At 36.9% G+C, this 27,079-nt stretch overlaps 1 protein-coding gene across 2 annotated transcripts in view; it reads right to left on the reverse strand.

Annotated features, from left to right (window-relative positions):
* ANLN (anillin actin binding protein) overlaps window positions 1–27,079 on the reverse strand; it is a 168,489-nt gene that overhangs the window by 15,393 nt on the left and 126,017 nt on the right. For both annotated transcript variants that reach the window (XM_044946672.2, XM_006053714.4), the window contains exons 7-20: window positions 26,731–26,838; window positions 21,641–21,764; window positions 17,834–17,944; window positions 16,585–16,823; window positions 15,761–15,906; window positions 14,296–14,443; window positions 13,266–13,401; window positions 12,470–12,652; window positions 11,376–11,502; window positions 10,690–10,738; window positions 10,541–10,597; window positions 9,684–9,722; window positions 9,247–9,268; window positions 8,221–8,324 (exon numbers count right to left, since the gene is read on the reverse strand). In XM_044946672.2, the coding sequence (XP_044802607.2) occupies window positions 8,221–8,324; window positions 9,247–9,268; window positions 9,684–9,722; window positions 10,541–10,597; window positions 10,690–10,738; window positions 11,376–11,502; window positions 12,470–12,652; window positions 13,266–13,401; window positions 14,296–14,443; window positions 15,761–15,906; window positions 16,585–16,823; window positions 17,834–17,944; window positions 21,641–21,764; window positions 26,731–26,838 (1,593 nt within the window). The remainder of the gene's footprint in view (window positions 1–8,220; window positions 8,325–9,246; window positions 9,269–9,683; window positions 9,723–10,540; window positions 10,598–10,689; window positions 10,739–11,375; window positions 11,503–12,469; window positions 12,653–13,265; window positions 13,402–14,295; window positions 14,444–15,760; window positions 15,907–16,584; window positions 16,824–17,833; window positions 17,945–21,640; window positions 21,765–26,730; window positions 26,839–27,079) is intronic.

Here is a 27,079-nt window from a genome sequence, read left to right on the forward strand (position 1 = left end):
AGACGAAAGGGTATTATCACCACCTACTTCAGACTCTACTGCTTTTTAATAATATAACATCTAGCCTACAGTTTAAAAGTTTTACAAGTCATGAAAAAGCAAGAAAAGGTGGCCTTTAATAAAAAGAAAACAAATCCTGTCAATAGCAGGTCCACAGATGATCTAGTTGTTAGAATGATAAGACAAGGACATTTATATTTTGTTATGGAATTTAGAGGAAAAGAAGGACAAAAATGGGTGAGAAAAGGGAGAATTTCGACAGAGAAATGGAAACTCTAAAGAATATATAAATCCCAATGGGAATTTTAGAATAAGAAAAAAGTTGAAATTGAATAGGCTTTCATTGGATAGGCTTTACAGGAAACTGGGCACATTAGAAAAAAAGACATGAACTCAAAGACTAGTAAATAGAAATGATCCAAAATGAAACACAAAGGAAAAAACAAAACCAAACAAAAAAAGCAGGCTATAGATCTGTAGGAACATAATCAAGAGTCCAACATACAATTTAACTGGAGTCCTAGAAAGAATAAAAAACAAGGCAGAAGAAATATTTGATGAGATAATGGCTAAGCATTTGCCAAAACTTTTAAAACATGAACTAGAAAGAGCTCCATAAAGTTCATTAACTTAGGATGAAAAAGAAATGACCCAGCATGACAAAGAAAACCACACCTAGGCAGATTAGGGTCAAACTGTCTCAAATTTTAAAAATTTTAAATATTAACAGTGGAAAAGGGGAATTTCCTAGCAGTCCAGTGGTTAGGACTCAGTGCTTTCACTGCTGGGAGCCCAGGTTTGATCCCTGGTCAAGAAACTAAGATCCCACAAGCTGCACTGGCACAGACAAAAAAAATTAAAACAGGACTTTCTTAGTTGTCCAGTGATTAGGAATTTGCCTGCCAATGCAGGGGACAGGCATTCAGTCCCGTCGGGGAAGATTCCACGTGCCTCAGGGCAACTAAGCCTATAAGCCGCAACTACAGAGCCCATGTGCCATAACTACTAAAGCCCACACAGCTACAGCCCATGCTCCGTTACAAGAGAAGCCACGCAACGAGAAGCCTACGCACTGCAATGAAGAGTATCCCCTGCTTGCCGCACCTAGAGAAAGCCTGCGAGCAGCAGTGGAGACACACCAGAGCCAAATAAATAAAAATAAAGATAACAGAAATTTTAAAAAACAGAAAAGATAAGACTGATGGCTGACTGATGATCAGAAACAAAGTCAGAAAACAATAAAATGGCAACTTTAAAAGAAGGGGTGAAAGGAAAAAAGCTGTCAGTCTAGCAGTCCTTCAGAAATGAAGACAATGTAAAGAAAGACATTTTTAGATAAACAAAAGTTAGAGAATTCATTTCCAGCAGACTTATGCTATAATGAAATTAAAAAACAAAAAAACTTCTTCCTAAGAAGGCAATAATCCCACATGGAAGTCTGACTCTACGAAATGAATGAAGAACATAACAACTGGTAAATACAAAGGACAATACTTTTAAATTTCCTTTAAAAATTGATTGAAAGAATACCAGTGCATTGGGGTGTATAACAAGGGTAGAAGTAAAATATAATGGAATGGACAAATGCAAGGTTCTAACACTTGCAAGGTACATAAAGTGTAATTGTATTTCAAGGTAGACTGTAGTGACAGTAATAGGCTAAAGATGCATATTGTAATTCTCAGTAATAACTGAAAAACAATACAGGGAGGTACAGCTAAAAAGCCAACAGAAAAGAAAAATGATTACCAAAATACTCAGAAGGCGTCAAGAGAGGAAAAACAAATCAACAAAGAACAGTTGCTTTGCCTATGTTCTCCTCTAGGAGTTTTATAGTTTCTGGTTTTACATTTAGATCTTTAATCCATTTTGAGTTTATTTTTGTGTATGGTGTTAGAAAGTGTTCTAGTTTCATTCTTTTACAAGTGGTTGACCACATTTCCCAGCACCACTTGTTAAAGAGATTGTCTTTAATCCATTGTATATTCTTGCCTCCTTTGTCAAAGATAAGGTGTTCATATGTGCGTGGATTTATCTCTGGGCTTTCTGTTTTGTTCCACTGATCTATATTTCTGTCTTTGTGCCTATTATAAAGAGTAAAGTAAGCCACAAAGAAAAACAGCAATACAGTATACTAACGCATATATATGGAATTTAGAAAGATGGTAACAATAACCCTGTGTACGAGACAGCAAAAGAGACACTGATGTATAGAACAGTCTTACGGACTCTGTTGCAGAGGGAGAGGGTGGGAAGATTTGGGAGAATGGCATTGAAACATGTATAATATCATGTATGAAACGAGTTGCCAGTCCAGGTTCGATGCACGATACTGGATGCTTGGGGCTAGTGCACTGGGACGACCCAGAGGGATGGTATGGGGAGGGAGGAGGGAGGAGGGTTCAGGATGGGGAACACATGTATACCTGTGGCGGATTCATTTTGATATTTGGCAAAACTAATACAATTTGTAAAGTTTAAAAATAAAATAAAATTAAAAAAAAAAAAAGAACAACAAAAAAAGAACAGTTGCTACAGAGCAAAAAAGCATAAGTATGTTTCAATACTTTAGTTACAAAAACAGGCTGCTGAACTTTAGTTAATAATATATCAATATCAGTTCATTAATTGTGACAAAAGTAACTTTTGTCAAAAAAAAAAAAAAAAAAAGGCCAAGAGCCAGATTAAGCCTGTAGTGTAAGTATGCCTACTTTGTAATAGACTAAACCCAACCTGGGCATGGAACAACAGACTGGTTCCAAATAGGAAAAGGAGTACGTCAAGGCTGTATATTGTCACCCTACTTTTTTTAACTTCTATGCAGAGTACATCATGAGAAACGCTGGACTGGAAGAAACACGAGCTGGAATCAAGATTGCCAGGAGAAATATCAATCACCTCAGACATGCAGATGACACCACCCTTATGGCAGAGTGAAGAGGAACTAAAAAGCCTCTTGATGAAAGTGAAAAAGGAGAATGAAAAAGTTGGCTTAAAGCTCAACATTCAGAAAACTAAGATCATGGCATCCGGTCCCATCACTTTATGGGAAATAGATGGGGAAACAGTGGAAACTGTCAGACTTTATTTTGGGGGGCTCCAAAATCACTGCAGATGGTGACTGCAGCCATGAAATTAAAAGACGCTTACTCCTTGGAAGGAAAGTTATGACCAACCTAGATAGCATATTCAAAAGCAGAGACATTACTTTGCCAACAAAGGTTTGTCTAGTCAAGGCTATGGTTTTTCCTGTGGTCATGTATGGATGAGAGAGTTGGACTGTGAAGAAAGCTGAGTGCTGAAGAATTGATGCTTTTGAACTGTGGTGTTGGAGAAGACTCTTGAGAGTCCCTTGGACTGCAAGGAGATCCAACCAGTCCATTCTGAAGGAGATCAGCCCTGGTGTTCATTGGAAGGAATGATGCTAAAGCTGAAACTCCAGTACTTTGGCCACCTCATGAGAAGTGTTGACTCATTGGAAAAGACTCAGATGCTGGGAGGGATTGGGGCAGGAGGAGAAGGGGACGACAGAGGATGAGATGGCTGGATGGCATCACTGACTCGATGGACGTGAGTCTGAGTGAACTCCGGGAGTTGGTGATGGACAGGGAGGCCTGGCGTGCTGCGATTCATGGGGTCGCAAAGAGTCGGACACGACTGAGCGACTGAACTGAACTGAACCCTATCAGTACTGCATTAAATATAAATGTATCAAACACTCTAATGAAAAGACAAAAAATTGTTTAACAATAACAAAACATGACCATAAAATATGCTTATGAGACATAAATTTGACATATATGAACACAGACAAGTTAAGAATAAAGAATGGAAAAAGAGGGGATTCCCCAGTGGTCCAGGGGTTAGGCTCCACACTTCCACTTCAGGGGGCACGGGTTTGATCCCTGGTTGGGGAACTAAGACCCCACATGCCACATGGCATGGCCACGAAAAATTCAAAAGAATGGAAAAAGATATACCATACAAACATTAATCATAAGAAAGCTGATGTAATTCTATTAATAACAAACAAAATAGACCTTAAAGATGACTACCAGAAAGATAAAGTGTTAACAATTCATTAAGAAGATCTTAAGTATCTATGTACCCAATAGCATAGCTTTAAAATACATGGAGCATAAATTAACAAACAAAACTAAGTGCCTAAATTGAGACTCTGTTGCTTTTACTGCTTGGAAGTTTGAGGGATTGATATTTTCTTCCAAATAAAATCACGCTTTCTATCTTGTATGAAAATATTCACATAAATATTTTAAATAAATCATTCTCACCAGTATATTAATATTTAGCAAAGAGACCTCAGGCCAAAAGTATCTTTTAAATAATAAAAGAGCTTAAGTATATGTGATAATATAAAATAATTATGAATTTAAATTAAAGATTACAAATACAAGAAAAATTCAATTGGAGAAATATTTAAAGTGATATTGACTTCTGGGTCAATATAGAAAGGGGAATGATTAACTCTGTCATTCCTGCTGCCCAGTGAAAAAGAATGACACTCTGGTTGGAATAATCATAGTTCAGTCTAAATTTCAAAGTTTTAACTGGAAGGTTAGTTTATAAAAATTTACTCCTCCACCCTAATAAAAGATAAAAAGGGAGAATTCTTGACCAAAAAGTATAGATTTCAACAGACTAATTTCATAAAATAAACTTTCAACTTTCTGAACTTCAAAGGCATCTATAATGTAATTCTACAATGCTAATCAGGGTCAAGACATCATATGCCTCATTAACTGCATTAGTTATAAATTCCCTTACCATTTTTTTTTCCATATTGTCAGTGTTAAGCTCTTAGCCTCTCAATGCTAATTAACAGAATTCTACCATTTAGCCAAGAGAATGCTCCTGTAAAAAGAATCTCAGAAAGATGAGAAGAAAATGTGAAAAGCTGTGAAAAGTAGACAATATTCTTGGTGAGAAGCTTGTCCTGAAGTGAACTGAGAATATTCACAGACGTCAATGTTATTACGCCCTATCAAGTGTGGAGACATGTGAAAATGTATGATCATATTCTGTTTTCTGTTTAATAAAAAGGGTCTTTTAAAATTATCAGCACCTCAAGGATTATTATTAAGAGGTGTAAAATGTACTCTATAATCAGGGTTACTTTGTAATTTTTTATACACCAAGATACTTCTGAGTGAGAATAATTATACCTGTTAATAATCACACCAGGCCAACAGGTATAAACCAGGATAGCTTCGGACACACCAGAATACCTAATCATTCTTCCTACAACTTCAAAATTCTACGATGCTAGTCAGTTGTTCTACTTTACAGTTTTTTGTCCTAATACTATTTTAACTGACATCTCTCTTTCCTGGAAGGTACATGTATCTACGAGATTTCTTTAAGTCAGAAGATGAATTGTGGGATATCCTTCTCCCTTTATCCATAAAAGTACAGTAAAACCTATGACTATTCTGGATTCTCTATTCAAAGAAAGGATCTGAAAGTGTGATTCATTGAGATTCATAATTTAAATTCCACAATGCCAGTCTCTACATCAGATATCTATAACCTTAAATAAGAAAAGTGAAGTTGCTCAGTCGTGTCCGACCCTTTGCGACCCCATGGACTGTAGACCGCCAGGCTCCCCTGTCCATGGGATTTTCTAGGCAAGAATACTTGAATGGGTTGCCGTTTCCTTCTCCAGGGCATCTTCCCCACCCAGGGATCAAACCTGGGTCTCTCACATTACAGGCAGATGCTTTACCGACTGAGCCACCAGGGAATTCATTATTAGTACTATCCTATATCTGTAGAGTCAACAGTCTTGACTAACCTCAAAAGAAACTGCATTCTGAACGGGATCCCAGAGACAATGCTGTGACTTATCATTACTGGTCAAGACACAGTAAAATAAGCAAACGCTCCCTTGCACTAATGGTCTCTGGGCGCACACAGGAGACTTGTTTACTCTCTCAAATTTAATCAAATAGGGCATTATGTGTGTACAGAAGGTCATCCATTTTCCCCACCAATTTGAAGAACATCTAAACTTAACTATCTCATTCTCCTACATCAACTATAAGATATTAGAACAAATATTTCCTCCCCCTGCTATTCAAAAAAGCATACTTGTGACAAATTTTACATCTATATTGTATTTGACTCAGGAAGAGACTTTACAGTACTGAACACAAACCAATTAAATTGAGTGATTTTATACTCAGGTAGGATACTTTAGCTATAATTACAAAAAAAAATCATTAAGAGAATGAACATATCACAATTTATTTTTAATTTGTGTGACACTAAAATGGCAGTGAACAAATTTTTTAGAGAGCAGTCTATATTTAACATGTCATTGAAATCTTTTTCATTTTAGAGATTAATGAAACTGTACATACATAGAAATTGGCTATATGACAACACTGAGTAAGGAATACAGTTCACAGAACTCCAGTTCTTATGTTTCCCTAATTTGCAAATATTGTTTGAAGAACTTTAAATAAAATAAAAAACACTATCCAGTATTTTGCAAATTAGCATTTCTATGCTGCTGCTGCTAAGTCGCTTCAGTCGTGTCCGACTCTGTGCGACCCCATAGACGGCAGCCCACCGGGCTTCCCCGTCCCTGGGATTCTCCAGGCAAGAACACTGGAGTGAGTTGCCATTTCCTTCTCCAATGCATGAAAGTGGAAAGTGAAAGTGAAGTCGCTCAGTCGTGTACGACTCTAGCGACCCCATGGACTGCAGCCTACCAGGCTCCTCCGTCCATGGGATTTTCTAGGCAAAAGTACTGGAGTGGGGTGCCATTGCCTTCTCCAAGCATTTCTATATACACCCACAAAATGCTTGTGATTGATCTTCACAGGGATATTAAAAGTTCTAAAAAAAAACAAACTTCTAAAATATATGATTATATTTAGTATAATTTTAGCATTAAATGATTTTTAATTTTAAAGTTAATAAACAGCATCACCTACATAGCAACATACCTATTAGCCAATTAAGACCATAAAAATTTTCTACTTTTACTTAAAACATCACCAATAGGTCTTTCAATAGGTAGGAAGTCAACAATATTGAGTAAATTTTAATTTTAGGATAGTTATTAAATTTGGCATTTTGGTACCCAGAAAATCAATGTTGAAGTGACCACAGAATCTTAAAGAATAGTAACATGAAAAAAAAGAATACAGGATAACAGCCCAAATACCAAACATACATTGAAAAAAAGCTAGAGAACTTTTAAAGAAAGCCTTAAAGAATTATGAGAGTAAAGAAAAAGATGCCCAACGGTCTAAATAAAGCATAATTTACATAATGTCCTTAATTATTCAAAATAACCAAGAAGACATGAGAGTGGTTAGTAAAACAAAAACATAAGGGCCAAAAATTAAGGACCAATTTTTAAGCTCATTAGTTTTAAGCAAAGAAAGTGTGGCAACCTTTTCCTGGAACATATAGCCCAGTAGCTCTCGCTCTTTTACATCATAATTTATCTAAAATAAACAAAATAAAAGACAAAGAGAAAAAAGACCCAGAATCATTCAATTTGTTAATCTAGCTGAATTACTAAATTAAAAGTTAGGTGGATTTTTTTTTAAACATCTCTATATTCTGACCACAGAAATTTCTTATAGTATTTTTAAATAGTCTGTATTATACAGCAGGAGCCAACCCTAGGACTGAAGTTTGCCTCTACTTCTTTTACCACTTAAAATGGTCTTGTTTGCTATTAAAAGTTTAGTCCTTATAGTGTGGTAAAAAGCTCTCAATAGTGATGTTACAAAGATTTAAACTATGAAGGCTTAAACTTGGAGAGTAAAGTATGGGAAAGAAATCCCTTAGATTCATAAGTACTTTTCCAAGAAATTAACCTATCTTTCCCTATTTTGTAAAACTAAATCTAAAAAATGTTAATCATGTCAAAATATTGGTTTTAAATGAGCAAGATACTGTTTTAAAACCGTAAGCTTAACATCTATATGCAAGCAGCAATACTTTCTTAGTCAGAATTGACATTTAGAATGAACCAATATATACTGCTTTGAAGACTTAACTATTAAGATAAAGGGAGAAATACTTCCAACATCAAAAAACATATCATGCATATAAACCTATATCCAATTAACATACACAATTCTAAGAGCATATACATTCAGCCAAAGATTTCAAATACTTGAAATGGGATACTTCCATTGACCTAACTTTTCTGTAAATAAATAAATAAATTTGGATTACCCTGTCCAGAGCAAATTTTGTGTTTCCTACTGAAGATAATGACAGAGTGTAAGATCCAACAAGGGCAAAGTTGCTGGTCCGCACAGCATTAAGACTGGCCATAACTAAAGAAAAACGAAACGAAGTTTAGTTCAGAGTGACTTTGGTACATATAAAATAACAATTCCTCACCCCACCCTAATAGAATGAAATTAAACTGCCACAGAAAAAAAAAAAAAAAAAAAATTGCTTCATTTTCCTTTATTTCTAATATGGGGGCAAGGCAGGGGGACTAAAACATCAACATGTTTCCTAATGAAAGTAAACTGCTAAGTATTTATATTAACTTAAATGAGGTACAATCACTCCTTAACATTTGAGGCAGATGTTTTTAAAGATACAGAACCTAAAAATATGTATGTAAAAAGCAACTTTCCTATAAGAGACATGAAAGGACTTTACTGCTATAGTCTAGGATGACGTAACGAGCAGCAGGACTTCATCTGCGTGGTTCTTCTCAGCTATTCTGTTGTGCCAAGAAGCAGAGATCAAAAGTCCAAAGATGAGGGAAACCAGCTCGACCCTAACCCTCTTTGGAAAATTTTGGCCTAACGCTACTCTGGAAAACTCTTTCCTGGCTTACTGGCACCCCAGGTCCCAGCGAACTAGAAAGATGTTTTTCTGACATGATACAATTGTCATGATCAGTACAGTTAAAAGAGTTGAACTCTACAGTGTGAAGAGCATGAAATAAATCTACAGAACAAAAGCAGCTGTGGTGAAGAGCAATGCTGCTTGCTGCAGTTGTAAAGTGGCTGGTATCCTGTGTGCAGTGCCTGCCAGAGGCTGAATAATGTGCAGCTTGGTGGCCTGTGCTGGTTTCTGACAGCAGACTATTCTGGCTAGTAATCTTACAGGTTACTAAGAAAATATTCAAAGGAGACTAAAGTAGATACTTATAAATCAAGAGGGTTACATGAATAAGTATTCGATTGCTTAGTTCTTTTTCCTTATTCTAGTGTTTCAAATAGTTCAAGATCCACTCACCTGAAGAATGAAGAGTGCTTTTCTAAAAAAAAAAAAAAAAAAGGCGTGAAGAAGAACATGTTATTTTCTTTATATGATACAAAGATTTAAATAGTAAGTACAAAACTCTTTAACACTGCAAGGACTACATTTCAGAAAACACTATTTTTTCCTTTTAGGATATTTTAAAGATTTCCAAAGCGCTAAGGGTGTAGAAATGGTTAGTTTTAGTTACTCAGTTGTGTCCGACTCTTTGTGACCCCATGGACTATAGCTCGCCAGACTCGTCTATTTATGGAATCTCAAGGCAAGAATGAATACTGGGGTGGGTAGCCTTTCCCTTCTCCAGGGGATCTTTCTGATCCAGGAATAGAACCCAAGTCTCCCAAATTGAGGGCAGTATATGTGGTAGGTGAAGATTTTTCAAGGAACTTCAATTTTTTGAAAATTCTACTTACAGTGGTTACTGATGTGAGAAGTCGCTTAGGAGTAATAGCCTAGAAAAAAGATAACTTAGTATAGTTCCTATTAAACATTATGATTCAGAACTTAAAACGAACTAAATTTGAGATTCTCCCACACAGAAACTAATTCTTCAATATCAATACATTTTGCCTGAGTCCTTTATTAAGGTTTGCCCCCATACTGTTATTCCTTTTTCATTAAAACTAAATAAAATTCTTTTAAATGATGATTTAGAAAAAGAACAAAAGAGCAAAGGCTAGGAAGGACAGAAACTAAGTTGCTTGTATTCCATATGCCTACAGCAATCACATCATTCTTAAGTATTGCTTACAGGAGTTTGTAAGACAAAAGTTCAGAGGAAAAGCCTGAGAAAAGTTTAAAGAGATTCTCTGATGGATCAGTCAATAAAGAATTTGCCTGCAATGTGGGAGATTTGGGTTTGATTCCAGGGTTGGGAAGATCCCCTGGAAGAGCACATAGCAACCTACGCTAGTATTCTTGCCTGGAGAATTCCAGGGACAGAGGAGCCTGCGGGCTGCAGTCCAAAAGGTTGCAAAGAGTCAGACACAACTAACCGACTAGGCATAGCACATTATAAAGTTAGTTGTCAAGTAGATATAGAGAAAATAGAATTTCTAGCCTGGGTGTATCAGTAGTTTATAATTAGGGTTATGGTCACTCACTGTAAGTTTACTCTCAGTATTCATATCTAATAAATGCAGTAACTAGAAATCTGAGGCATAAAAATGACCCAAGAGCCTGATAAATCTTTAAAAATGTACATAATTTTTAACTGACATTATGTCTCGTACTTCTGATTATATATTTTCTGGGTTTCTTTCATTCTCACCTTTGACTTGTATGCTTTTTTCTTCTTATCAGGGCCTGAGGGATCTTTCCTTTGTACCTACATACAAATTAAAGGAGAATTTAACTTAAAATCTGATTCCTTTAAGAAAAACACACCATTAGTAATTTTAGAAAGCTGTAACTGCTTACCAAGCTGTAAACTTCAATATTTATTTCAAAGTCATTGGACACATCTTGCCTGGAAAAATAAAAATACCAAATGATGCCATTAAAAATAATGCCATAAATACTGTTACAAGACTGAGAGTAAAGGAATTCACTATATTTTAAAACTAAAGACAATAGTTATAAATTATTAAAGAATATAAAAATTAGTAAGAACAGTCCATTTTTCCCCTGTAATACAAGTCAAACATTTTCTTCAGTTTTTACAACTCAAGATCTTAAATAATAAAAATAAAAATAACTTTTTTTCTAAATTGGATTTTGACTCTACTTTCAAAATAAATCCGTAACACTAAATACAAATGTCTTACACAGTGACTGAATGTTAAGTACATTCATAGATTTAAAGCATATATTAAAAAATTATGGTCCAGATTTTGTATGTGTATGTGTGTGTGTATAGTAAATATATATGTTAAAACACTTCAAAATATCAAATACCTGTAGACATATGGAAGAAACATGCTACTCAATGGAAGATTGGAAACATAAGAGTTAAATCAACAAATTGAAAAATGAGATATTTGTCCATATAAAAATAACATACAGATTACAGTTCAAAGATTATGAATTCTACCCGTATGCTTAGACTATATTAATTCTATTAAAAGAAAAACATGTTTCAACCACCAAAAGCCTAATTTACTTACAGAGTAAATGTAGTAGTGAATGTTAGAGCATCACCATTAAGAGAATTTGAAGTACTTGCTAATGGTGTGGCTACCATATTTTCAGCTCCTGCTTTTAGTATAATTAAAAAATAGTAATTTGCTGCATCTGCAAGAAATAATTACATTATCTAATAAGCACAAGCAGAATCAGATTTAGCTAATTAGCATTCTGGAAGATCAAATGACTAAAGTAACACTGCAACTGATTTATATAAAATTTATTTAAAATTTCCTAAAGTCAACTTACCACACACAAAAAGACAAGACATAAGTGGACAGACATATACCTGGAATAGCATCATCAAGATATTTTCCTATTATGTGAACTGAAAAAACTTCACTACACATTCCTCAATTTCTGCTGACTTTAAATCTTACCTATTGACCTGAAATTCTTCAGCTAATAGTATGTAACTCAAAAGGGTATATTCTGGCTTATTATTTCAAAACTGAAATTAAAACACTATATTTCTGTGAAAGTTACCACCTTGTCCTATTTTTCAGATACCGGTGCCATAACCTCCTTTATCTACCTTGTTTAAATATCATTTTAAGTAGAATACATAGCTTAGAAAAGTTTACTCAATCTAGAGGGTTAAACGAAATAAAATTTCAATAGACGTATCTATACTATCATGCTCTTAACTCCCACAATCAGTAATTCAGGATTCAAAAAACAGATTTCCATAATGGAGTGAATTTTAAATAGAACAGAGTAAGTAAAATAAGTTACTTTAAATGCCCAATACTTTCCACAAAAAAATTAATGAATGTGAAATGGTCTGTTGTATCAGAATAACTCGCCTTGGTAATTTATGTTCAGTATTATGTTTAACAAGCCCTACTTTCAGTTAGAGCCATTTGTGTTATTCTGTAATCGGTAAGATCATTTATGAAATTTTTCCTTGGTTATTTTTAGATACATATTTACATAAAAGGAACTCAAGGCCTAAGATATGCAAGTCTTGCTTCTTTCCGGATGCTCTACTTGTTCCCATTTGCACAATTCCAACCTAGGTGATGTTCATAATTTAACATATGATCTAGAAGTGACAAAATAAAGATCACCATACCTGGTTTCTGAGCTGTACTGCAGACAAAATCTGCTTTTAGAGGCAAGCGGATTTCTGACAAAGTAATTGATCCCCTGGAAGGGACAAATTCACTCTGGGATATGGGACCAGCCTTATTCTTCCTCTCAGGCCCTTCATTCTTCAATTTATTCAACTCATCAATCAAAAGTGTTCTCTTCTCAGCTATATAGAAATATGTAAGTTAATATTTCAAATATTAAAACTGCAATTGTTTCTAAATGAAGCCAGTGCAAGAAAATGCACTCATGTGGCAACCGTACACAACACCAAAGACAAAATCAGTAACTCTTCCTTCATATAAACAGGCGATAGGTAGTTAGACAAAACCTTGATCACCCATCTGTTCACAAAATGCTCAATACTCCAACTTTTGGTCAGTTTTCTTGTACAGTTAATTTCTCCATCCTAATGTGCCCTGTCATCCTTCATCATACATACACACACACAACAAAATTCATATACTTGTTTTTAGCTACACATACAGAGATAGTGTGTGTGTATAAATATACTCATATATTCATTATCAGCACACTCTACAACATTTCTTCAGATGCACTCCAGATTCTTTCACCCTTTCATGTAAACTATGCCTTATTTTACATGCAAGGTTTTCACAAACCACATTAAAAAAAAAAAATTTAAAACAGATCAGCTGAAACAGACTTATCCAAAAAAGCCCTTTCTCTAGAATTAGAAATTTCTGAATATACTAGACAAAATGAGCTTTTCCTGGTGTGAAACTGTGTTGGAATTGTTTTGGGTATAACACACATACTTGCTATTAGAAGAAGTCTTTCTGCCTCAGCTTCTTCCAGTGACCCTTTTCCATGTTCTTCATCAACACAACAGTTAAGAGCCTGGCTAGCCTGATAGATCACTGTCTGCTGCAAATTTATTTCATTATTGAGTTCCTAGTGAAACCAATGAGAGGAGAAAAAAAATTCACATTGAATCATGATTTTTACTTTATTTAAGCTTTATTTATAATTTATCCAATTAGGTAATTTCTAAAATCTCCAGAGAGGAAAGTCAAAATGTTAGTTTCACTGTTCAAGTTTCTAGACTATGCACCAAAAACATTTAACATATCTTTTTCATTATGGCTTATCATAGGATATTGACTATAGTTCCCTGTGCTATACAATATATCATATTGAATATAGTTCTCTATGCTATACCACTCAGGGCTTCCCAGGTGATGCCAGTGGCAAAGAACCAGGTTGCCAATGCAGGAGACATAAGAGATGCGGGTTCAATCCCTGGGTCAGGAGTTCCCCTGGAGGAGGAAATGGCAACCCACTCCAGTATTCTTGCCTAGAGAATCCCAGGGACAGAGCAGTCTGGTGGACTGTGGTCCATGGGGTCACAAAGAGTGGGACACAACTGAAGCTACTGAGCAAGCATGCATGCTACACAGTAGGACTTGGCTGTTCATCCCTCTATGTGTAACAGTTTGCATCTGCTAATCAAATTCCCAATCCATTCCTCCCCCTCGCCCCTCCCACTTGGCAACCACAAGTTTGTTCTCTATATCTCTGAGTCAGTTTCTTCTTCATAGATAAGTTCATTTGCATATGACAAACATTCTTAAAAGTAAATATTTCAGTAATATCAAACAAGCTTCCAACTTTTCCAGTAAAGAGGACTTTTCTCAGACTGAATTCAGGACTGAATTCCTGAGGCCCTGCAAGCCAGACACTATCCTAGTCCTGGATAGAGATGAATAAGACAGGGTCCTTGTCCTCAAGAAGCTCACAGTCTCAAGGTGTTAAGATTCCAAACCCCCTTTCCAGTGAAGCACATACCTGCATCTTCTGTTTGATGTTAACCTGACAAGGAAAACCATTCTTTTTTTCTTCCAATTTTGAAGTAACATCTTCCTTCCGAACAATCACTTGCTTTATCGAAGGACGGTCTGTTTCTTTGACTCTTTGAGATCTATATGCATCGATGCTTCAGGAAATAAGTTATAGTCTATTAAGAATCCAGCAACACACTAAGCACTATGCTTTATTGAACGAATCAGCAGAGTCTGATATTGAAAAGTATTGGCAGAACACTTCACTAGAATGGAAAATGTCACTGGGTGAAAGAAGGTGACCAAAGCTATTTCAAAGTTTTATGAAGATTAACATTAATAACATTATAAGTATAAATAACAAGACTTCTTATTTTAACCTAAACCATGATAAACTGGAAAATTCTGAAAGAGATGGGAATACCAGACCACCTGATCTGCCTCTTGAGAAATCTGTATGCAGGTCAGGAAGCAACAGTTAGAACTGGACATGGAACAACAGACTGGTTCCAAATAAGAAAACGAGTTCGTCAAGGCTATATATTGTCACCCTGTTTATTTAACTTATATGCAGAGTACATCATGAGAAACGCTGGACTGGAAGAAACACAAACTGGAATCAAGATTGCCGGGAAAAATATCAATAACCTCAGATATGCAGATAACACCACCCTTATGGCAGAAAGTGAAGAGGAACTCAAAAGCCTCTTGATGAAAGTGAAAGTGGAGAGTGAAAAAGTTGGCTTAAAGCTCAACATTTAGAAAACGAAGATCATGGCATCCGGTCCCACCACTTCATGGGAAATAGATGGGGATACAGTGGAAACACTGTCAGACTTTATTTTTCTGGGCTCCAAAATCACTACAGATGGTGACTGCAGCCATGAAATTAAGACGCTTACTCCTTGGAAGGAAAGTTATGACCAACCTAGATAGCATATTCAAAAGCAGAGACATTACTTTGCCAACAAAGGTTCGTCTAGTCAAGGCTATGGTTTTTCCTGTGGTCATGTATGGATGTGAGAGTTGGACTGTGAAGAAGGCTGAGCGCCGAAGAATTGATGCTTTTGAACCGTGGTGTTGGAGAAGACTCTTGAGAGTCCCTTGGACTGCAAGGAGATCCAACCAGTCCATTCTGAAGGAGATCAGCCCTGGGATTTCTTTGGAAGGAATGATGCTAAAGCTGAAACTCCAGTACTTTGGCCACCTCAGGCGAAGAGTTGACTCATTGGAAAAGACTCTGATGCTGGGAGGGATTGGGGGCAGGAGGAGAAGGGGACAACAGAGGATGAGATGGCTGGATGGCATCGCTGACTCGATGGACGTGAGTCTCAGTGAACTCCAGGAGTTGGTGATGGACAGGGAGGCCTGGCGTGCTGCAATTCATGGGGTCGCAAAGAGTCGGACACGACTGAGCCACTGATCTGATCTGATGACCCTTAGTGACTGAATGTCTTCCAAGATATTCTCACCTATAAGGAAGATCATGATCTTCAGAACCAATGCTATCACCAGACTCAGCTCGAGGGACACGGGTTCTTTGGAATTTTCCTGGCTTTGGACTTTCATCACTGATGCTGGTGTCTTTCACTTCCCATCTAGGTGAAGAAACTAAACTCTGCAGGAAGGCACATCAGATATTACATTTTATGGATGACATTGATTCTAAATGAGAAATCTGAGGAATTGAATGCCTTCTCTATTACTAGAAAATAAATATCCAATAAGTTGACCGATTCATTATAAAAACAAGACAAACTATGTTCCTAAAAAGTATATGAATAAAAATTCATAGACAGCTGAAGCCTACACTTGTAACTCTTTTTTAAAAAATATTTCTAATTGAATCAATTTCCAAAGAAGCTGTAGTTATTCAGTTCAGAGTGATAGCTAATAAATGTTAGTTATCTGTCTTGTGCTAAATACTGATATTCTAATACAATTTAATATGCACTTCAACTCCATGATGGAGGTACTGGTTTTAACCTAATTTAACATTTAATTGCGACAAAAAGTTTAAATAACCTGACCAGTAAACACCAGTACATGGCAGAGCCAGGATGTGAGCCCAAGTAGCTGGCTTTTTAAGCCATGTTACAGTTTGGATTTCATCTGATGCCAACAGGAAACCAATGAAGAGTTTTAAACTCTCTTCTAAGAGAGTTAACATCAAGTTTGCAAAATATCCCTGGCTATAGCGTGCCAAATCCCCAGGTACCAACTAAAACAAAAAGAGATGCTAATTCTACTTAGTTTCTTTATGTCCTGGGCCTATTTACATTTAGTCCTGTCTTACCTCTGGACTTACCACACCAACTGTCTGTGCTAATGGAGTAAGCAAAGACATCGAGGAAATATTCAGTGCATCTTCCTGTTCTTCACTGCTTTCTGCATCTGCTTGATCCAACTCCTCTTGGTTCTTTTCCAGATCTAGTCCACCTTCCTCTAGGACATCACTGAAGATGTCATTAATTACTTTTGAACTATTGATATCATCATCATCATCCACGCTCATCTCAATTTCACGTACCACTTCTGAAAAACATTTCAATAGGTGAACACTGTGATTCAGACCTTTAAGAATTAAAGGGATAACAGAGAAGACTTAATATTCATATGCTTACTCAATAAATAGGGGGGGAAAAGCCCTAAGAAAATGTACCTCCTACACAAACAAAACAAAAAGAAACAGAATACTGCTATAATGTTCCAATAACATTTTCTAAGTAATGAAGGTTGCTGCTGCTGCTGCTAAGTCACTTCAGACTTAGTCGTGTCCGACTCTGTGCAACCCCAGAGACGGCAGCCCACCAGGCTCCCCCGTCCCTGGGATTCTCCAGGCAAGAACACTGGAGTGGGTTGCCATTTCCTTCTCCAATGCATGAAAGTGAAAAGTGAAAGTGAAGTTGCTCAGTCGTGTCCGACTCTTAGCGACCCCATGGACTGCAGCCTACCAGGCTCCTCCGCCCATGGGATTTTCCAGGCAAGAGTACTGGAGTGGGGTGCCATTGCCTTCTCCAAAGTAATGAAGGTAGGAACGATCAAAAGCTGATTCAGTGCTACAGGTTTAAGAATATTAAGCACTCAAACTGCAAGATAATAGCCAAAGCTTCAGATTTACACAAAATACTCTTTCAAATAATTCTCTTTCTCTTGCTGAGAACTGTCTTTTCACACTGTAGTCAATAACAGGACAATAATAACATCACAAATAAGGGCCGGGTCCACAAATAAACTTCAAGGGCACTGATTTCTCCCAACTGTACATGCAGAGTGTGGAAGGGTGGCACATTTTCTTTCCCTGTGAAAGGAAGTGACAGCCTTAATCACATTTTCACAGGGCATGGGACCTAAAGATAACTGTTAACAGTACCGTATTTTGCAAAAGCAAGAATATTTCGTATTTTTTTTTTTAAAAAAGGGGATTATAAAATCATAAAACATTTTGAAATATAGAACTCTACATATTTGAATATGAGAATACTAATTCTCCTAGCATATCCAGAGTTAATAAGAAACAAAGAATAAAAACAATGAAAACCAACCAGTCTGCTGTTCAACCTTTGGTTCTGATGTCACTTTTAAGGATTTGTCCTCTTCTAAAAACAGTGTTATTTTCAAAGGGCTAGACTTAGTCATTTCACGTTCAGTAAAATCTAAAAAAATGGGAAGAACAATTTGAATATATATAAAAACTTAGAATTGTTCAGTAAAAGACTCTTAATGCAATTCCTATCAAAATCCCAACAGAGCTTTTTGGAGAAATAGAAAGTCTGTCCTAAAATTCGTATGGAACTTTAGAACCTCTGAATATCTAAAACAATTTTGAAAGAGAACAAAGTTAAAAGGCTGACATTTCCTCATTTCAAAATATATTATAAAGCTATAATAATCAATACAGTATGGTACCAACATAAAGATAGACATATAGACAAATGGAAAAGAACAGAGAGCCCAAAAAGAAAATTTCAAATATATGGTCAAAGCTGCCATGATAATTCAATGAAGAAAGGATAAATGTTAGAAAAACTGGATAGCTACATCCAAGGAATTAAGTTAGACTTTTATCTGATGCCATATACAAAAGTCAACTAAAAACAGATTAAAGACCTAATAAGATTCAAAACTACAAAACTCCCAGAAGAAAACAGAGGGAAAGCTTTATGACACTGGATTTGATGATTTCCTGTGTATAACACAAAAAGCACAGACAGCAAAAGCAAAAATAGACAAATGGGACTATACCAAACTGAAAAACTTCTGTGGCAAGCAGGGCACAGTAGGGGTAGGGATAAAGAGGTACAAACAACTATATATAAAATAAGTTACAAGGATATTTGTCCAACACATGGAACAATATTTTATAATAACTCAAATGGAGTATAATCTATAAAAATGTTTAATCATTGTACACCTGAAACTAAGATAATATTGTAAATCAGTTAGTGCAATTCAGTTCAGTCACCCAGTCGTGTCCAACTCTTCGCGACCCCATGAATCGCAGCACACCAAGCCTCCCTGTCCATCACCAACTCCTGAAGTTTACTCAAACTCATGTCCATCCAGTCAGTGATGCCATCCAGCCATCTCATCCTCTGTCTTCCCCTTCTCCTCCTGCCCACAATCCCTCCCAGCATCAGGGTCTTTTCCAATGAGTCAATTCTTTGCATGAGGTGGCCAAAGTACTGGAGTTTCAGCTTTAGCATCAGTCCTTCCAGTGAACACCCAGGACTGATCTCCATGGACTGGTTGGATCTCCTTGCAGTCCAAGGGACTCTCAAGAGTCTTCTCCAACACCACAGTTCAAAAGCATCAATTCTTCGGCGCTCAGCTTTCTTTACAGTCCAACTCTCACGTCCATACATGACCACAGGAAAAACCATAGCCTTGACTAGACGGACCTTTGCTGGCAAAGTAATGTCTCTGCTTTTTAACATGCTATCTAGGTTGGTCATAACTTTCCTTCCATGGAGTAAGCGTCTTTTAATTTCATGGCTGCAATCACCATCTGCAGTGATTTTGGAGCCAAAAAAAGTCTGACACTGTTTCCACTGTTTTCCCATCTATATTCCATGAAGTGATGGGACCAGATGCCATGATCTTAATTTTCTGAATGTTGAGTTTTAAGCCAACTTTTTCACTCTCCTCTTTCACTTTCAACAAGAAGCTTTTTAGTTCCTCTTCGCTTTCTGCCATAAGGGTGGTGTCATCTGCATATCTGAGGTTATTGATATTTCTCCCAGCAATCTTGATTCCAGCTTGTGCTTCTTCCAGACCAGCGTTTCTCATGATGTACTCTGCATAGAAGTTAAATAAACAGGGTGACAGTATACAGCCTTGACATACTCCTTTTCCTATTTGGAACCAGTCTGTTGTTCCATGTCCAGTTCTAACTGTTGCTTCCTGACCTGCATATAGGTTTCTCAAGAGGCAGGTCAAGTGGTCTGGTATTCCCATCTCTTTCAGAATTTTCCAGTTTATTGTGATCCACACAGTCAAAGGCTTTGGCATAGTCAATAAAGCAGAAATAGATGTTTTTCTGGAACTCTCTTGCTTTTTCCATGATCCAGCGGATGTTGGCAATTTGATCTCTGGTTCGTCTGCCTTTTCTAAAACCAGCTTGAACATCAGGAAGTTCACGTTTCACGTATTGCTGAAGCCTGGCTTGGAGAATTTTGAGCATTACTTTACTAGCGTGTGAGATGTGTGCAATTATGCGGTAGTTTGAGCATTCTTCAGCATTGCCTTTCTTAGGGAATGGAATGAAAACTGACGTTTTCCAGTCCTGTGGCCACTGCTGAGTTTTCCAAATTTGCTGGCATATTGAGTCCAGCACTTTCACAACTACGCATCAATTAAAAAAATGTTTATATATCAAAGAACACAGTCAACAGAGTGAAAAATCAACCTACTGAATGAATTCAAGAAAATATCTGCAAATCATATATCTAAGAAGTTAGTATTAAGAATATAAAAAGGACTCCTACAACTCAAAAAAATCAACCTGATTTAAAAAATGGGCAAAGGATATGAACAGACATTTCTCCAAAGATGATATACAAATGGCCAACCAGTATATGAAAAGATGCTCAACATCATCAATCACAGGAGAAATGTAAATCAAAATCACAATGGGCTAACAACTCATACCTACTATCAAGAGCACACAAAAAATATCAAGTGTTGACGAGAGTGAGGAGAAATTGGAACCCGCAGGCACTGGTGACAACACTGTGTGCCCAGCATGTAATAATGTCACCAGTACGGAAACCAGTATAACAGTGCCTCAGAAATATTAAAAATAGAACTACTGTATGATCAAGCAATTCCACCTCTGGGTGTATAGCCACAAGAATTAAAAGCAGGGTCTCAAAGAGATATTTGCACACCTGTGTTCATAACACCACTACCCACAATGGCTAAGAAGTGGAAACAACCCACATGTCCATCAATGGATAACAGATAAACAAAACATGGTATATATACACAAGAAAATATTATTCAGCCTTAAAAAGGAAAGTAATCATGTCACACACTTGACATATGACATGTCAACATGGATGAACCCTGGGACATTATGTTAAATTAAATATGCCAGTCACAAAAATACAGTTACCATATGACTGCACTTATATGCGCTATCTAAGGTAGTCAAATTGACAGAAACAGAAAGTAGAATGCTGGTGACCAAAGGCTGAAGAGGGGGAAAGGGGAGTTGTTGTTTAATGGATGTAGTTTTAGTTTTGCCTGATGAAAGTTCCTCAACAATGTGAATATACTACTGAACTGCATACTTAAAAACTGTTAAGATGGTGAATTTTAGTAATATGTTTTTCACCACAATTTAAAAAAAAAAATTGTCTATGATATATTAAATGTCACTACATACACCTTATTTTTTTTAAACAGCTACATAATACTCAATTACATGGATTTAGCACAATTTATTTACAGTCTTCAACTGATGGGCATTTAAGTTATTTAAATCTTACCACTATTACAAATGATGCAACGACTAATAAATTTGTACATACATCCATTGCACACTAGTTCTAAGAATTCAACTTACAGAAACACTTGCAAAGAAGTTGAATAAGCAGTACACACACTTTACAATTCAATAGATATTACTAAGTTTTTCTCCAAAAAATATTTATAGTAAATTTATACTCTTATTAAGAGTATGAGTTCTCACTCTGGAGAGAAAACTAAGAAAGAAGCATATAGCATGGCTAGAAACAAACAAAAAAATTAATTTGTCTTTTTACACTAGAACAGCATTTCTGCTGCTTCCAAAATTATGGTAGATTGAAATTGACATTTTAAGTGAAATAGAAATAGAAAATGCTTACCTGAAGTTTCTCTACTAGAAGGGTTTGCTGGTGTCTGATTTTCTGTCACCTTTTCTGTTACTGTAAGTGATGGGGTACTTGGATCAACTTGTTTTTTGAGGGGAGTGCTCTGACAGTGAATTTCCTGCAAAAAGCAAATGAAGATGTAAATTTTATTTCTCAAAACTATAAATCTTAAAAAAAAAAAACTATAAATCTTGTCTTTTTACATGTTATTAAATGAAACAAATAAGAGTCATTGTTAGAAATAAACTTCCTCAGAACAAAACAGAAAATGAATGTTGAAAAGGTCCAGCCATGTTTAGAACACTAGTTCATACTCCTGATAATTCATAGTACATAAAATCTTTTTTAGAGACCACTAGGCAATGGAGGAGCCTGGTAGGCTGCAGTCCATGGTTCGCTAACAGTCAGACACGACTGAGCGACTTCACTTTTATTTTTCACTTTCCTGCATTGGAGAAGGAAATGGCAACCCACTCCAGTGTTCTTGCCTGGAGAATCCCAGGGACGGGGGAGCCTGGTGGGCTGCCGTCTATGGGGTCGCACACAGTCGGACACGACTGAAGTGACTTAGCAGCAGCAGCAGGCAAGAGAGAATGAAAATTCACATCAGAGTTCAGCTTTAGATAAACCAATTCAAGTGAAAGGCAAATAAGAGGAAAAAATAACTAAGTCTCTTCAAGAAGAACAAAACAAATACAAGCTAAAACTATACACTTCCACATCCCTTTTCAGCCACCATATCTTTGCTCCCTGCCCTTTAGAGCCAAACTTCTGGGACTGCCTACACTAATGGACTCTGCTCTTCACCCACTACCTGCCTCCTACCCTCACCACTTCACCAAAAGGTTCTGCCAAGTCACAACAAGCTCCTTACTGTGATCTCGGTTCAGTCCACGTTTACAACAAACACGTGACAATGGTGACCACTCCTTCCTTCTGAAAGGCTCCTTCTTCCCTTGACTTTAGTTACATCACACTCAACTGCTTTCTCTTCCCATCACTTAGGTTGCCTTTTTTATGGGTACCACAGATGAATTCTGAAGTGGGAAGACCCTTGAACTCTCCCAATACTGTGTTCAGAATTTTCTTTAAATGCATATGTACAACTGTCTAGGGAAGGAGTCCACAGGTTTATTAGGAATCATTTAACACAAAAACTTTAAAGATCTGTTGCTCTATATTTTCTAGAGAAAGAAAAGGAAAACCATGAGACTGTAACATACTGGCAACCAAGTGAAGAAGGTGCTTCAGACAAAAGGGAGTGATTCACAAAGTCAACTGCTGCTAACAGGTCAAGTTAAACACTAGAAAAGTGATTCTGAAGATCATTGGTGAATTTGATAAAGCTAGTGGTGAGAGCATGAGTGGAGAGATCAAGAAAGAAGAAGAGAAAAACTGCAAGATACAAGTAGAGACACTCCTTCGGAAGAGTCTAGATGAAAAGGAGGCAAAGAAAGGGAAGAGAAGGGAGATTTAAAGAGTTGCTTTTGTTATGATCATGGCATCTGGCCCCACCACTTCATGGGAAATTTAAATGCAGAAAAAATGGGAATAGTGGCAGATTTTATTTCTGTGGGCTCTAAAATCACTGTGGACGGTGACTGCAGCCATGAAATTAAAAGACGTTTGCTCCTTGGAAGAAAAACTATGACAAACCTAGACAGAATATTAAAAAGCAGAGGTATTACTTTTCCGACAAAGGTCCGTCTAGTCAAAGCAATGGTTTTTCCAGCTTGCTCCTTGAAGAAAAACTATGACAAACCTAGACAGCATATTAAAAAGCAGAGACATTACTTTTCCAACAAAGGCCCATCGAGTCAAAGCGATGGTTTTTCCAGCTTGCTTCTTGAAGAAAAACTATGACAAACCTAGACAGCATATTAAAAAGCAGAGACATCTCGTTGCCAACAAAGGTCCATATAGTCAAAGCTATGGTTTTTCCAGTAGCCATGTACAGATGTGAGAGCTAGACGATAAAGAAGGCTGAGCGCAGAAGAACCGATGCTTTTGAACTATGGCGCTGTAATAAGACTCTCAAGAATCCCTTGGAAAGCAAGAAGATCAAACCAGTCAATCCTAAAGGAAATCAACTCTGAATATTCTTTAGAAGGACTGATGCTGAAGCTCCAATACTATGGCCACCTGATGCAAAGAGCCGATTCATTGGAAAAGACCCTGATGCTGGGAAAGACTGAGCACAGGAGAAGGGGGCAACAGAGGATGAGATGATTGGATCACATCACCGACTCAATGGACAACTGAACAACAAATGCTAGTGGGAAGGATTAGCCCATTCATTTCTTCCTCCTAAAGGAAATCAGTCCTGAATATTCACTGGAAGGACTGATGCTGAAGCTGAAACTTTGGCCACCTGATGTGAAGAACTGACTCATTTGAAAAGACCCTGATGCTGGGAAAGATTGAAGGCAGGAGGAGAAGGGGACAACAGAGGATGAGATGGTTGGATGGCATCACCAACTCAATAGACATGAGTTTGAGTAAGCTCCAGGAGTTGTTGATGGACAGGGAAGCCTTGTGTGCTGCAGTCCATGGGTTGCAGAGTCGGGCATGACTGAGCGACTGCACTGAACTGAACTTCCTCCAAAGACAAATTTACTGAGTTCCTACTATGAGCCAAGGCCTAAGAACACAGATAGAAAAGAATGTGGCTCTCATACAGTGCTGGAAAGCAAAGTTAAAACACTTATAGGAAAATAAATATTCTAGTGAGGTAAAAACAGGATGGCATGGACCCAAACAAGGAGGGAGGGGAACTGGGAAAAGGACCAAGTAAAAATTTCCAAAGGTAATTAAAGTTTGACCTATTCTTAATGAAGCAGCTCATCACAGAGATACTTCACCCAGAGAGACTAGCAAAGCAAGACAAACAGATCTGAAAACATGGGTACACTCAAGAAACTGCAAATAGTCTGCATGACAGGGCTGAAGCACACATGCAGAGGAGCAGCGAAGAGAAGTCAGGTTTCTGAATGATTCTAGCTATCAAATCCAGCACTTTAGACATTTTTCTGATGATGGCTATGGGAAGCTCTCCAGGATTTTAAGCAAAGGAATACATGCTTATCTGCCTCTTGGAAAAATTTTTCTGGCAGCAGTGGGTTAGCAGTGGACTGGAGAGTAGCCAGACTAAAAGCAAGGTGCTCATGCAAGGGTATAGTAATGAGTAAGGCGATGGCAGAGGAAAATACAGAGGTCAAGGCAGCTTGGCAACATATTTAGAAAACGAATCACTGGATGTGTGTGTATTTACGCATAATATGTGCTAGAGGCCAGTGGGAAGAAAGACACTAACAAAAGGAAGGAGCCAAGGAAGAACTACCAGATTGTTTTAGATGAGGAAGTATACAGTAAAGCCCTAAGTGAAGACAGAGACTATCTGGGGAAGATACTCCAGCAAAGAAAGCTCTTCCAGTCAAGCAAAGCTCGACTAGAGTTCAGGAGAGAGGTGAGGGCCGCACAGCCAAGCATCATCAGCATTTCTGTGATTGGCTGAAGCTAGATATGAGGATGGGAAAGAGATGTTCCAGGACAAGTGAGACAAAAAAAAAAGAGATCAGAACTTTGGGAAGCATGATTTGTTAAGCAAGGGAACTGGTAAAAAATAAAATCAAATAGATCCTTCTCAAAGAATATGGTTAAATGTATTATTCTATTTCTACTGGTACCCATGTTAAATGTAATTCTATTATTTTTAGTTTAAAAATGTAACCTAACATAGGGAAATTAAGATGTACAACTTCCAGTTACAAAACAAATGGGTCACAGGGATGAAATGTACAGCACGGGGAATACAGTCAACAATAAAGTAATACCTTTGTATGGTGACAAAGAGTAACTAGACTTATCACAATGACCATTTTGAAATCTATAGAAATAACGAATCACTATATTGTGTGGGAACTAGCATAGAACTGTCGATCAATTATACTTCAAAAACCAAACAAATTCATAAGGAAAAAGATCAGCTTTGTGGTTACCAGAGGAGCTGGGAGGGAGATATGGAATTAAATGAAGGTGGTCAAAATGTACAAACTTCCAGTTATAAGACAAATGAGTACTAGAGATATAATATACAACATGATTAATATAATTAACACTATTGCTAAATATGAAAGAGTAAATCCTAAGAGTTCACATCACAAGGAAAATATGTTTTATTCTCCTTCTTTAATTTTATATCTATGAGATGATGGAGAGTCATTAAATTTATTGGGGTCATCATTTCATAATGTAAGTCATTATGCTGTATACCTTAAACTTATACAGTGCTATATGTCAATCATATTTAATAAAATTATAAGTAATATATATGCATATTTATCTCCTAACATAGTATTTTTGTACACAATAGGCATGTAGAAGAAATAGAAGAGAGTTTAACACACTAGGAATTTTGCTGAAGGTTTATCCATTAAATTATACTATGAGAAGTAGTATGGCTAAGAGGCTTCCCAGGTGGCACTGGTGGTAAAGAACCTGCCTGCCAATGCAGGAGACATAAGAGAAGTGGGTTCAATCCCTGGGTCAGGAAAATCCCCTGGAGGAGGGCATGGCAACCCACTCAATATTCTTGCCTGGAGAATCCCATGGACAGAGGAGCCTGGTGGGCTACGGTCCACAGGGTCACAAAGAGTCGGATACGACTGAAGCGACTTAGCATGTAGAACAATATAAGCAAAAAGAAATCTGGGAGGCATTTGGTGACTAAAAGGATTACAGATAGTATAAATGTATGATATTTGAGGAGAGATATATAATCATTACTGATAAAAGTAGATTCTGAGAAACATTTGAAAATCAACATCTAAATAGAATGTCAAAAGGAATCTGAAATCAGTTGAAGGTGAGAATACGTTTTAAATTTGATTTTAAGTAGGTCATCATAAACATGGTTAGAAGTTCCATTAAATGGCAAAATATCACAAGAGAAAAGCCAAGTTGGTATGAACATTTAAAGAGTTTATGAATGGAAAGCGGCATAGTTAATCAGAACAAGAAACTGTATAGAGAACTATTTTACAATACAGAACTACAAGTTAAATCCCAGTTCTTGTTTATGTTACCTGTTTGGTTTCTAGCTGTTTGCTTTTTGAGTTTTCGCCTTTTTCTGCACTCCATAAATTGCCCTTGTCAAATCGGCTTCGAAGACATGCTAGTTCTTTTTGACGTTCCTAAAACCATCAAAATCTATTTTACACAAGAGCCAAAAGTATGTTTAATAATATCCAAATACTACTAACTTTGCTTCTCTTCATTTTTAAGATTAAAAAATTCATAATATACATGGAATATAAGACAACAACACTTTTAATTTGAAATAAGTGATACAGAGAATCAAGATGCTATTCATCTCAGTCAAAAAGACTGGCGTCAGAATTTGACATTTAGGTCCTATGCTGAGGCTAAGTAATG

Source organism: Bubalus bubalis, chromosome 8 (genome assembly GCF_019923935.1).
Source record: "Bubalus bubalis isolate 160015118507 breed Murrah chromosome 8, NDDB_SH_1, whole genome shotgun sequence".
Lineage (NCBI taxonomy): Eukaryota > Metazoa > Chordata > Mammalia > Artiodactyla > Bovidae > Bubalus > Bubalus bubalis.